We start from the raw sequence: 14,126 nt of genomic DNA on the forward strand, positions 1-14,126 counted from the left end.
GATGTTGATATCCCCCCATTGCTCAGTGCCTAACCCCCTCCCTAGGGACTGTAGCCTATTTCAATGTGTTTACTATGCAGTTTAGTGGGACTATATATGTCATGTGTGACATATGGTACATAAGACACTTTTGGTCGCAACACTCATTTCCAATATATGTTCCAAGCAATCTAAATAGCTAATTAATTCTCCCTTTCTTTCTGAGTTTGTTTAGCTGTGATCTCCTCAGTGTGATAGTCTCTGGACATGCGCATAACAAAAGAACAAACTGGTTCCTTTGTCCTCTGCCCTTCCCGGTCGCCCTTTGACTTGATCATTTAGATTGCGAACAAGAAATTAAGTTAAAACAATGATCATATTTCAAAATTGTCATGCACTTAGTTATAAACGACTGTTACCAAAATGCATGCTTCTAATTTTTAAAATTTAAATTATTGATAAAAAATCCATCATGTCTCCGTCAAAGCATTGTCAATATTTCTTACGCCATAGTTAAGCTGAAACCATTTGAAGTAAGAATGTGATACAAAACTAAGATTAATACAACAAAGAATATTTATTTTATTTATTTTTTCCCAAAACACGATGTGACTTTTATTGTGAAATCCATGCTACCGGAAGTTTCGGGGTGGTGCAGCCAATGTTGCCGGTCTGTTCTTTCTTCATTCAGTGACAGTCAGTGGAGTTTTTTCTAAATGCACATCGTACTTTAGTCTGATAAAATGTCACAGCAAGTGCAAGAACAAGATCGTGTTCATGCACTTAAGAAACGACAAGAAGACGACGAGGACAATGGCGTTGGGGCGAAAAGAAGCAAAAGTGAAACTAGCTGGTTGGTACTACACTTTTATGAACTCTTCTGAAGTTGCTATTGTAGCAGATTAATTTTAAAATACACTTACGTCGTCCATTTATGTACCTATATTATATTAATACTCAATTGCTTTAACATATGTTATAACCATTGGTAAAACTTAACAAAACCACACAATTAGTATTGCTACTTATTTAGGTATAATATTTTTAGTTTTCTGACGCTGAAGCTATTTGTTTTAAAAGACAGTTGTATTTACTATGTTCAGTTGTATTTATTTTTGACAGGCATCTATACATTGACACATGCATAATTAGATCTTAGCCCAAGATCTTCTAGATATCAAAACTCCATATTTATTTTTTTTGTAAGCCTTTTTTGTCTTATCCAATACAACAGAGGTATCCATTCTTATGTATAATTAATGGTGCACTATGTAACTTTTCTGGTAGGATTTTTACTATGTGCTTGTCTCCATGGAGATGTTACTGCTTTGTAAGGAATGTTCTGCAGCATGACAATAAACGGGTATGTCCATGTGTACTTTTGTACTCAAAAACATGTATTCTTACTGTGAACGGGATCACCTCTCCACAGATCTGACCTGCAATTTGGCCTAGTTTGGCCTTCCATCTCCATGGAAATAGATATGTTTAATGCCATATTGTGGGACATTCTAGGCAAATCTATGCAATCAAGCACCTTTAAATTAGTGTTCAAACTCGATTTCGATAGTACGTAATAGACTCGATACTCAATACTGATTTTGATATCGCTATGATAATAATAAAAAACATCTTTCTTTGGACAATGGAATGGGATTTTCAACATTAAATCCTAGTACTTTTCATTTATATTCCCATGTGGCCTTATATTGGTGAAATCCCTTGGCTGTCCAGGTAGGTTCCATAGTGGTCCTTTATAACCCTATCTTAATTACAAGACTGTCCCTGCAAAATTGTGGTTCCTTTTAAAAAAAAAAAATTGCTTACTGCTTAAATCGCTTTACTGTAATGTGTGTGTGTGTCATTTCCAGCAATACACAAATCATAATCCTTTATTTGGAGCTAATATTTGTATTTGTGTGCAGGGAGTCATGCTTGGATCAACCCATGGATTCCAGTGGTGTCCATGAAGTTGTCAAGTACGGTGACTCACATCTCCCAGGTGGGTCTCATTGCACTCTATTTCTAGTATGCAATACATGAATAAATGTACAAGTGGTTTGGGTCCACACCCAAGTTAGCCCCAATCCCTCGAATAATATTTATACTGTCCATAATTTGTAATGCAACAACATGGTACAGGACATTCTAGGTCATTCATTGCATTTACGTAAGTAGCTTTAATAAAACTATACTTCTCTGAGTAGACGCCATACCTTTACTCCTACTTGAGTAATATATTGGACATTGTAATGTACTCTTACTTGAGTAAACATTTGGATTACTCTTCCCACTGTAAGTATACAAGTGACCAAAGCTTTTTGTTAACAGTATGAAATAATTTGAACATTTGTGTTTCTTGCACCGCTCCTTGTGTCTGTCCTTTGAAAATACCAGATTTTGTGCATTATCTAATGTTTGTTTTGTTGTTGAAATTACAAATGGATCAATACATCGGTAGGCCGATTTTTGTTTTGTCTGACCTGCTGCTCACACACACAAACCTTTTAAACATTTGAGTGTAAAGAGATAGCTGCAAAAACATGGTTACACAGCTCTCTTAAAGGTTTGTGGCATATAAGTTGTGGGTGAGTTTGTAGTAAATTTAAATAGCAGAATTTGGAGAAAATAATCAGAATCAGCCCTACAAATCAGCCCAAAACTATTGACAGAGCTTATCTGTCATTGGATTCTAAACAATCGTCATCAGCCATGAGAAAAACCCACAGTGGTTGGTCTCTACTTGAAATTATAAATCAAATGTTATGTCCACACAGTTACAGTCAGTCTTACTTGAGTATTTTACTTCTTTTTAAAATTTTTGGCAACAACCTATTTACTAAATAGTTTGGTTGCACCGTGTCAAAACCAGATTAGAAGTTCAGGGCATGTTACATGTTTGTACAGCTATTATAGTACTAGTACTCATAAATGTGTCAATATTCTATATTCATTCATCACTGAGAGGTGAACAATATTGTTGGGCTAAATTTTTATTTCCAATAGTTATTCCATCTTTTACTTTTTACAGATACTAAATAACTATTAAAGTCTTTAACTGGGCTATTTATTTATTACAGATAAAGTTTTGTTTACAATATTGCTGTTTTATAGTTATTGTGGCAGTTTGATAACGTAGTTTCAATATTACCGGTACTTTTTTTTTTCTTCATGGCGATAAATATAACACCAATAAGCAATAAGATCTCTGTGGAGACAAGCAGGTGGCCGATGCTCAACCAGAAAAGTTACATAGTACACCTTTAATTTTGTTTTGTAAATATTTATTGATTCATAAATATGATATTCCTGTTGTTAACTAACACATTATGTTTTCTGAGACAGCGAGATACTATGACCCAGACACCACTGAGCCCATCATCGGTGGTCTGCAGACAATGGAGGAGCTATTGTCCTGGAAAAGGAGTGAGGCTCACCCCTTTAACGTGTCCACTGTCGCCTTGTCCCCCAGAGACCCGCCCCTGTCCCACTCCCCTTTAAGGACACTGGTCTCCCACGACATGATGGGAGGGTACTTGGACGACAGGTACGGCAAATATTACTGAGTAGTTGGTCTATTGCTGGGTTTTAGATGACATCACAGCATTCTACTTTTCACATTTATTACAGATGGGGGCAGCTAAAAGGATTTTGATATAGCTAAACTGCAAATTTTTGCTATAATACAGTTAATGGGATGATATGAACCTTGTCATTATTTGTCCTGGACTGGCTCCTCAAACTTGCCTTATTAGTCTTATATTTTAAAGACCTTTGAACTGAAACAATTACACCTTTGGAGTTGAATAATGGAATCACTTTCTGAAGCTACTGTGTTATTTTTATTTATTTGTGCTGACAAAGAAGTAAATACAGAGATATTACCACAAACCAGGTAAACAAATCTGCAATCTGACAGCTAAACAGCAAATTTCACCATAGAATTCTAATCTGTCCCCCACATAGACTGTGAAAAGAAGCAGACTAAGTGAGTGTGACGTCACCCATAGAGTTCAGCTCCAGCCAAGTCTCCTCAAGGGTAACAAGTTTGGCAGCGAGTGGGCACTTAGCAACTCTGTCAATCAAACTGATCTGTCTGTTATTACTGTTCGTATCTTGATTTTTGAAATAAAATCACCAGGATCACGTAGAGTGGGTTAATATGAAAATTTTAAGGTCAGAATGACAAGCCAGACAGCAGCAGAGGGGTGAAGGTTTTTCAATAGAAAGTGAATTGGAGCCAGAGTCGATGGAGCTGCAAGCATGACTGTGCTCATTTCCTATTTGGAATACAGTGGCTAGCAGGTCTCCAGAGATGTATACGGTCTATGGTCCTCCAGCCCAAACATAAACTGTAAGGATTTTATAATGTTGTGATGTCACTTAAATGCAACTTATAACAAAGTCAAAGTCATTCAAAATCATTTAAACAAGTTATCAAATGTAATTTCTGTCTGCTGTGTTGAGATTCTTACAGGGCACAGACTCGGCACTGCCTTACTCCTTCTACCACTGGCACCACATCGACATCTTCAACTACTTCACCCACAATATGGTGACCATCCCCCCAGCCGGCTGGACCAATGCCGGGCACAAGCATGGGGTTCTGGTGCTGGGTAAGCATAAGCACAATTCTCTCTTAAAGTACATATGACAGGTTACACTAAAAATCTTGCCTAATTTTTTTTTTATTTTTTACTTTTTTCTTTTGGTGAGTAATTTTACTTCCATAACTGTTACCCAGCAGCCATAATGTCCAGGGATAAACGATGTCCAAATTGCACAGTAAATATGATTTGACTAACAAAATATAGGTGTTGTCATTTATTTTTACTAAAGGAAAGTTTAATATGTCAGAAAAATGTGTTCCTTGTGCATAAATGGAATTTTCCGTGTTGACGTTAAAGGTAGAGGGATTCCGTTTGAGAGCTCAGCTACTTCCTGTATTTTTGTACTTTGCTTTTCAACTTTCTCAACTCTTCAGAAACTGATGTAAAACTGATGATAAATATTTACCACAGATATTATCCCACCAAACCAAGTCATAATTAGAAAACCACGAAAACCTGTCATGCACTTTCAGTCTCTCTCTCCATGTTGGTAAAGTGTCATGGTTGTGTTTTTTGGGTTGCAGGCACATTCATCACTGAGTGGACAGAAGGGGCTAAAGTGTGTGAGGACTTCCTGAAGGATGAGGAGTCGTACAGGGCAGTGGCAGATAAATTGGTGCAGATCTGTCACTGCTATGGCTTCGATGGATGGTTGATTAACATAGAAAATGAACTAAGTGTGAGTATAATCAATTAGATTTTTCTTATAGGTCCTATATTATATAAAACTAAATGTTATGATTCAGTGTTGAATAAGTTATAAAATTATTTAATGAAAACCATTGTAATTTTGCATTTAACAAAACAAAATAAAAATGAATAGAAAGTCGTGATTGATTAATATGGGGAAAAAAATGTCATGCGTTATATATAATATTTCCTCATCAAACCAGTCCTGGATTGAAAAGCTTTTCAGAGCTTTTAACCATGTTATAGTGGTTTCCCTTCACATTTACCCTCTCAAAGTTGTATTTAGAGTGAATCACCACCGGTACATGGCCGCTGCTCTGTACTTGCTTTGTTCTCCAATTTTATATTCCCAATTGGTGGTTACGCGTAGGATTTGGCAGCGGCGTGTAGCTATTTTGGCACAAAAAATAAATAAAAAAATTAGCTACCTGCTAGCGTGATGTGCAGCTATCCATCAGAAGTGCCGACAACTCCCCGGATCCTTGTTGTGATGCCGTTTGTGGCGACGTCAGCTCCCAAAGGGCACCTCAGTTTTCTAACGCATACATCAGCAGACTTGTTTCTTTTATTAAGTCATTTTAGATGAATATGTTATTTTAAAGGTTTAAATTATAACATAATAATCCATGGGTGTCATAGATTATAACTATGTAGCAGACTCAATCCTTATATATTTTTTTTCAACTTTGGTTTCATTTGCACAAATTTGAGTAATTCTGCAGATTTTGGTTTTCTCCCTCTTCAGACTTCCTGTCATGAAGCTGTGAAAGTGCTCCTCCCTGTTTTTAAAGTTCATACTCCTTCATCAGCCTCGCTCTGATGATTTCACTGCTCAAAACGCCTTTACTATTTCATACATTCATTGCTTAACATGAGCAGGTAATAAAATGTAAAAGATGAATTTGAAAAAGCTGAATTGGTGTTTAGTTTAACTCCATAAAAAGAACCCTTCATAAATTAACCATTGCTTGTACATCACCACCATCAAAAATATATAACAAAACAAAAACATGTTTTGACTTGAACCCATTTTGGTTCAAAGCAGAGTACTTTTAGTCAGTCCATATTTAGATACAGGACATGAGGACATTGGTTTTATTGCCACAAGCTTTTCAACTTTTCAAATATCTCTTGGTACATTTCCCTCAAGTTATGACTGGACTGTTGTTTTTACCTAACCTGACCTTGACTCTCCATTTCATGCATATATAATATATATATTTTTTATATGAGGGGGTATTGTTGCTAACACATGGCATATTTCGATCACTTTGTTACCTTTTATTGTTTTGAATATGCTATATTTGCCAAAAACACACGGTCACATGGATTTTGTGAAGTTGTTGTGTATTGTGTTGTATCTTGCTTTTGTATATTTATGGAAAATGGCTGTCTGGGAGCATAGGTGCCCTAGGCTTGTGGGTTAAGTATTGGACAGGATTGTACAGCTACCCCTAAGGAAGGTTTAAACAGGGCCCAGGGGAGATTGCTAGATTACTCAAACATGCATGGATGACATATAAAACTACTTCAGGCACGCTATTGATGAGGGAACACCGTAAAAACATGGTAGACTGCTAGAAAAGCTACATTTTGTGTAATATCCTCTTTTTAAAAGCATTGCAGTTGGGATGAACCTGGTTGTGCGCTGTGTTCCAGGCCTCTGCAGTGAAGACCATGCCTCTCTTCCTGAGATACCTCACAGAGCAGATCCATGAGAGGGTGTCTGCGGGGCTGGTGTTGTGGTACGACAGTGTGGTGCAAACAGGAAAGCTCCACTGGCAGAATGAACTCAACCAGAACAACAGGTCAGTGCACACGGGGGTCAGTACACAGGTCAAGGAGGTGTGAGATGGAAAAAAAACTTGTAATGAAGACATAACATCATTAGATTTTATTTTTTTAACTGAAGAGCTTTTAAACATGTTATAATGGCGTTTACTCATCACTGCCTTACTCATTGCCAATCTATATATGAATTGGTTCATACATGTTTGAGTAATTCCGTATTGTCCTGCATTTGAGGCATGAATGCTCAGAAAATTTCTGTTTTCAGCTACCCCCTATCCCCGTTCACTTCCCTATACTAACTTACCTTTATTCAAAAGATAACCCTTTAGTGTCTCCCTAGAAAGAAATTAATCTTGAACATCAGTATTTCAAAGATAAAATAAGTAAAGCTGAGTTGTTTGCTAGGTTGAAATGCCACTGTGATAAGGCTGGACATTCTAATAGGAAGTTCTGCATTTTTAACGTAAATTATCCCATTTCTATTAGATTTATTTTATGGTTTACTATGAACAAAATGTAAAATAATGATCTATGTGTTATCTGTTATCTTATCACTGAGTCACTAGAAAAAGCATAATACTGTATGTGGGGGTTTTTTTGTTTGTTTTTTTTTAACAGAAAGTACTTTTATTTTGTTTGGAAAATGATTCATTCCATTGGCTATGACAGTAGATTCACATGTTGACATGAGCATTTATCATTCCTGCAATTGCTCAATAATACACAAACAACAATAGTTCATTTTCTTGACCATCTCAAAGAGCTTTTTTTTAGTGAATAATGGCCTGTATGTGTTCCCTCAGGCAGTTCTTTGACGTGTGTGATGGCTTCTTCACTAACTATAACTGGACAGAGCAGAATCTGGAGTGGATGAAAGGCTACAGCGCGGTGCAGGGCAGACAGGCAGATGTCTACATTGGGGTGGATGTCTTTGGTCGAGGAGACGTAGTGGGGGGAATGTATGACACCAACAAGGTATGGGACAAATCAGCATTTACTGAGCAGGAAGCTATTGTACTAAAACTAAAAACATTCATTGCAAGAATACATCTGCTTCCTTAGTCTGTGCAGGTCTTCTCTGGACCTTCATTGAACACAAATTTCCCTTGCTGATCAGTAGGTTTAGTCCACAATTAAGGACATCAATCACATAACATCAATAATTCACATGCACACCACTTTCAAAGGTGCAGGTGTCTTGCCTAAGGACACATCGATAGTACTTGGTCTGAGCTTCTCTGACCATCAGTTATTTTCACTTTTTTTTGCAGTAGGTTGGGGGGATAACAAACTATGTTTAATATATATAGCAGATCACATCCCTTCTTAATCATTCCATATGTTTCCTTTACCTCAGTAGCTCCAGGCTCTTGTAGGTCTAATCACCTGACCTGTCTGTCTGTGAGTTAGCATTTTGTCCCACTGCCTCTCCAGTGGTTCTGCCCACAGCTCAGACCCAAACCCAGGCTTTGTGAGGGAAATGTGGCCGAGATTGTGGCTCTAGACAGCTGAATGCTTCTGTGTCCGCCCCCTGATTAACAGCTGATTGTGTGGTTACTGAGGTGACAATAGGCCTCAGCCCCAGGACCCTCCAGGAGTGAGAGGAGGAAGGCATTTAGGATTACCAAGGGAAGGGGACACATTAGAAAGTTGAATTGCTATAGCTAAAGACACATCTATCTGTTGGTGTTGTGTTGATGAATACCATGTTATTAATTCAGAAATGAGCCACTTTCCATTGTGGTCAGAGGATAGGCCAACCCATGCATTTGACATGTACATTATTTTAAACTATACTAAGTGAAATGACAATGCACTTTTAAAGGTGCACTATGTAACTTTTCCAGAGATTTTAAGATTAGATAAACGTTTATTTGTCCCACAGTGAGGAAATGATAGTGTGGCAAAGCAAAGTTCAAGAACAGCAGTTAATAAGGATATGCAATCAAACTCGAGATCAGATAAATTATACTATAGTGTAGAATAATAATATAAATGTTATTGCTTTGTCTGAAATGTTCCTCTGTATGGCATTAAAAGAGAGATTATAAATTTCAGTGGGACTTTCCTGCTTAAACAAAAATGGATATAAAATGCAATCAAATAAATACATGAATAAAAAAATAAAGCATACAGTGGAACTTTCATAATAAAATGTCCATGGCGTCAAGCAAGTCCCAGACCCTTCACCAGAAAAGTTTCATAATGTACCTTATACGGTGTACCTGACTGATGCTTACATATTTTTAAAAGTCTTGTTTTAAAACAACTGTAGGTTTTGTTCATTTTTTGAAAAATTTGGGTTTTAGGACAATTTATCAAAAATAAATTGAATATAATTTGTTCTGATCTCTCTCTTCTCATCTGGACATTGTTTTTTCGATCTAGATGTTTCGGATCCCATCCAGAAGCCATTTTCAGTTTGATGGAACTGGCTTGAAACTCTGGGCTTTATTCTTACCGGAGTCAGCCCCAAAGGAGGAGTTTTAGAGTGAAACTGAGCTGTTTTTGTTTACTAGCTGAGATCATTATGGGCTGGACCATAAAGATGTTCACTTGTTTCCTTTTCTTTTTTGAGTAAAGATGTATTCCTCACTGTCCATGCTATTTGATTGACAGGCATTGGAGCTGATCCGAAAGCACAACTTTTCAGCAGCCATCTTTGCTCCTGGCTGGGTGTACGAGACTCAGGAGAAGACAGAGTTCAGACACAACCAGGACAAGTCAGTGCTGAATGCTTTTAAGTGGACATTTCACTGACAGATGTGATAGATGTGTGTAACAGATGTTCTGTACAGGTTCTGGGGTCTGCTGTCAGATCACCTGCCTCTCCACAGACATGTCTCCTCCCTCCCCTTCACCTCCACCTTCTGCCAGGGCTTTGGGAAGAACTTCTACTGGAGAGGAAAGGTATTACAACAGTTCCCCAGACACCCTCCTAAATACAATTTTTTTCTGTCAAATATATTTTGGCATTCATCTCTAATATATACTGGATTTAGCTAGACACATAATATTGCTGAAATCAAAACACATTCGGATGCACGGTTTTGTTTAAATGTCTTGAAAATTAGCTAAGTACTAGCTAAGTACTTTATTACATTCTCATTATCCTGCTGCCCAATGGGATGGTGACAAATCAGTATTTTTGACATGATGAACGCATACATTCTTTTCATGTAGGTTAAAATCTTGATAGGAGGCACTGAAAAGGTATTACAGTGTTGTCACAATACTAAAATTTTGAACTCGATTTCAATACTAAGGCATAGACTCAGTATACTCATACTCAATACTGATTCCAATATGACATTGATAATAAAAACACTCTTTATTTAGACAATAGAATGATTTTCAACATTAAATCATTGTCCTTTCTTTTATATTCTCATGTGGCCTTATATCTGTGTAATCCCTCGGTCGTCCAGGTAGGTTCCATAGTGGTCCACGAGCTTATATTAGTCTACGTTGATCTTGTTCTGATACAGCCCAAGATCATTCTAAATCTATTCAAAAAAGGTTAATTTCTGCAGTCAAGCAGTCAGTTTATGGTTGGCATAAGTATTATCTTTCTATGTCAGATAGAGAGTGAGAGGACCTGGTTCGATCTGAGTGCTCAGCAGATACAGCCTCAGTTTTACACCTCTAAAGAGGGCCGGGCCTGGCTGAAGACTCGAGCGTGTCCAGAGCATGTGTGGAGTAGGGGCTCGTCTCTGCTGCTGGAGGGGCTCATCCCTGCAGAGCACACAGGGACTGTGGCTGCACGGTGAGATCACTTTATGCTAGTACAATATGGCGCCTGGGCTAACTTATTCTCATGTTCTCCCAGAGTCCTGTCTCTCCACGTGCCCATGGCCTCCTCCACCCTGCTCTGTCTGGTGTATAAAGCCTCCCCTGGAGTCTCTGTGTCTCTGGAAAACACCATACAGCATCCAAATGAGGACAAATGTGAGTCACTCAGAGGAGATGGAAACAACACAATCAGAAAGTATCAAATACTAATGGCTAAGTGACTGTGACTCACTTGTCATGAAGTCTTGAAGACCCATTTTCTCTGAAATAGGCCAAATAAAGCTAGGGTAAATTATAAAAACAGCACTTTGACAAAATCAGACTGCAATGCTCCATCTGCAGTCCATAGTAAACCATTCTATCGACTGAAAACCTGGAAGAAAAATGTTGCTAAAATATGTTTTGGGATGAGAGCTAACTGGTTGTATGAGTGTGTGTCTTTTCTGTTACAAAGCTGTTCCCATCATAAGCCTAAAATTTCATGCATGGGAATACTAGTGGCATGCCAAAGGGTTTGTACAAGCTAAGGACAATGCAGATGAATGTAAATACTCAGTTTCTCCTTTCAAAATTTGAAAATCAGACACCCCAGCGAACACTCTATTTTATCAAGTTTCTGAATGTTTGCACATTATATGAATAATTAATGATAGAACACAAAAATACAGGTCTAATTATACTTATTTCTATGTAAACTGCTTGTAATGTGTCTTTGCCCTCTTTGTCCATAGTAACGAGTGTGTCTCCTGTGTCTCTGGATGCGGGACATGATCTAGTCTCACAGTACACTCAGCTGTGTAGCCTTCACAATGAGAAGGACTGGACTGTCACGTAAGCATGTTACACAGGATTTCTCTTTACAAAATCTATTATATCAAGCGGATCTATGTTTTCAATTGTAAATTTATGGGAATATAATGTATATATTATGCACATTATACAGTGTTTTTGGCAAAGGAGTCATAATACAGGCGAAACCAGAAATTTACATACACTATTTAAAAAGCCGGTATATTTTTTTTTTGAGAAAAGGCTTTTTCAAAGACAATTTTTCATTACTTTCCTCAAAGTGAAATGTTTACATATGTTTCAATAGTATTTGGTACCATTGCCTTTAAACATTTCCACAAGCTTCTCACAATAGTTGGCAAGAATTTTGGCCCATTCCTCCTGACAGAACTACATAACTGAGCCAAAATTCTTGCAAGATCCAAATGTTGTCAGTAAACTTATCAGAAGCTTCCAAAGACATGACATCATCTGGATTTTCCCAAATTGTTTAAATGCATTGTATGTAAATGTAAGTAATGAAAAAAAAATCCCTGTGTCATCATTATGGCATTTAACAAATAGAAGTAATTTTGGTAATCTTAACGGACCTAAAACAGGAAAAGTTTAGTCTGATTACATGTCAGACAGTAAGAAAAAAGTGCATGTGTCTTTTTATATAGTGTATGTAAATTTCAACTGTAATTATAGCTTATTATCCTATACTTGATGTGTGATCTGACATAGACTTGTGTCTGTGTGTATGTATATGTGTGTGTCTGTATGTATGCATGTTGTACTACAGGTGTATCTTACTGGAGGCACAGGGCTGTTCTCTCAGGGAGGTGTCTGTGAACATCAGCAGAGAAGGAGAGCCTCAGGACACAGCCTTCTCCTGCAGATTAGGACAGATCACGGTAGGAAAGCATACATGTACTCCCAAGTCATTTTGTGTTATTTTAGATATTATGATGATTAACCTTGATTGAGACTGAGCCTTTAACTATGCACAGAAAGAAGGTTCTAAGCCTGCTGAACCTATAGTAGTTGGTTGTAAAGGAGTCACTCAAGCTGTTTTTGTATTGCACTAATAGATATTGTCACATTAATCAGGGATTGCTCTATATTGGTGTATCATAATTTATGGCTATGAGATATGGGGAAATATTTAGATTTAGATTTGTTTTTTCATATTAACAAAATATAAAAATCACTACATTTGATTTATGATTTCATAAACATAAATAAAACTGCAATGTGATTAAAAAGAAACATGACCTGTTTGTGTCCTCTGATAAGAGGTACACAAATCAAATATAACTTTTACTGATCACAATTGTAATGCTGATTTATTCTTGATTGAAAAAACATTAGACTTTACAGTCAAGTTGTTTATGTTATAATTTGATGTTTTGGTTTTCAAGCAGAATGAGGCTCACTTGAGTCTCTCATTTAGGTTGCCAGTTGTTTTAAAATTAAAAGGATCTGTATTGTCATTGCCTAAACCTTAGGACCTGCAGCCAATCATTACATACAGTAGACATACAATGTCCAATTTCTTCTAAAGTCAAACCTCTACTCCAAACCATGTGCTTTTCCTGGCAGAGGATTAGCTCTAGACCTCTCCATTAAAAAGTTGCAGGCTGATCATTGACAATTTGAAACTATTAGGTCTTGTATGCATACCTTTAACACATCAGATTCAACAAGATTGGGTGCTCTTTCAATTTAGAAAGAAGCAAAAAGGGGTAAAGAGAAGGAAATAAAAACAAAACCTGTCACTTTCATTCCTAAAAAAACCTTCACTTGTTTTTTGAATCTCATCTCTCAGCTGGTGGATGCCTCCAGTCTCCAGCTTCCTGCAGACCGCATAGAAGGCCTGTGCATCTATGATGTGGTGTGGTTCCGTGGCTCCTCTGCAGACTCCCACCCTCCCGAGGTGCTTTTGAACGCCACACTGCGCTGGCACTTCAAACCTGAGCTAGCCTCTCACTACAGGGTGCACTGGAGGAGGCTGAGGGGCCCGGACCCCCGGGTCACAGGTGGGCCTCTGGTGTTGGTATCCCGGGCGTACTCTCACATCTTCAGGCTGAGAGAGCTGGTGGTCCCTGCTCCTCCCGGCCTGCTGGAGGTGCTGGTGGAGCCTGTGCTGAGGAGTGGGTTTGTTTTGCCCCAGAGCCAGTGGGGTCGGGTGCAGCTCAGCTATTCCCAGGACCATACAGTGGGGAGCCAATGAAGGACTGCGTCAGAACTGGACTTATAAATTATATATATATATATATATATATATATATATATATATATATATACAGACACACACACACACGCACACATATGAATTACAATATGTAATTTACATACTGTAAAAACAAGCCTTTACCCAACGTATGAATGCACTTTCAAATAAATTGATTGCATACTTATATTTTTTAAATAATTCATATTTTATCATTTTTAATTCATATAGCTAAGGTCCAACTTTAAGAACATTGTGAA

The 14,126-nt window shown here is 37.6% G+C and overlaps 1 protein-coding gene across 1 annotated transcript; it reads left to right on the top strand.

The window, feature by feature from the left end:
- The first annotated feature begins 646 nt into the window (after positions 1-646).
- engase (endo-beta-N-acetylglucosaminidase) lies at positions 647-13,866 on the top strand. Its single transcript, XM_033971622.2, has 14 exons — positions 647-832; positions 1,905-1,981; positions 3,325-3,526; positions 4,447-4,595; positions 5,114-5,268; positions 6,939-7,087; positions 7,874-8,045; positions 9,690-9,793; positions 9,869-9,980; positions 10,652-10,836; positions 10,900-11,018; positions 11,594-11,693; positions 12,436-12,547; positions 13,462-13,866. Exons 1-14 carry the CDS (start codon positions 723-725, stop codon positions 13,864-13,866), a joined length of 2,151 nt encoding a protein of 716 aa, XP_033827513.1. The 5' UTR covers positions 647-722.
- Positions 13,867-14,126: the final 260 nt, after the last annotated feature.

This window comes from Periophthalmus magnuspinnatus, chromosome 8 (assembly GCF_009829125.3).
Source record: "Periophthalmus magnuspinnatus isolate fPerMag1 chromosome 8, fPerMag1.2.pri, whole genome shotgun sequence".
Classification (NCBI taxonomy): Eukaryota; Metazoa; Chordata; class Actinopteri; order Gobiiformes; family Gobiidae; genus Periophthalmus; species Periophthalmus magnuspinnatus.

Coding starts and splice junctions, on each gene's coding strand:
- engase (XM_033971622.2), top strand. CDS start 723: ATGTCACAGCAAGTGCAAGAACAAGATCGTGTTCATGCACTTAAGAAA. Junction 4,596..5,113: donor GCATGGGGTTCTGGTGCTGG/GTAAGCATAAGC, acceptor TTTGGGTTGCAG/GCACATTCATCACTGAGTGG. Junction 11,694..12,435: donor GAGAAGGACTGGACTGTCAC/GTAAGCATGTTA, acceptor GTTGTACTACAG/GTGTATCTTACTGGAGGCAC.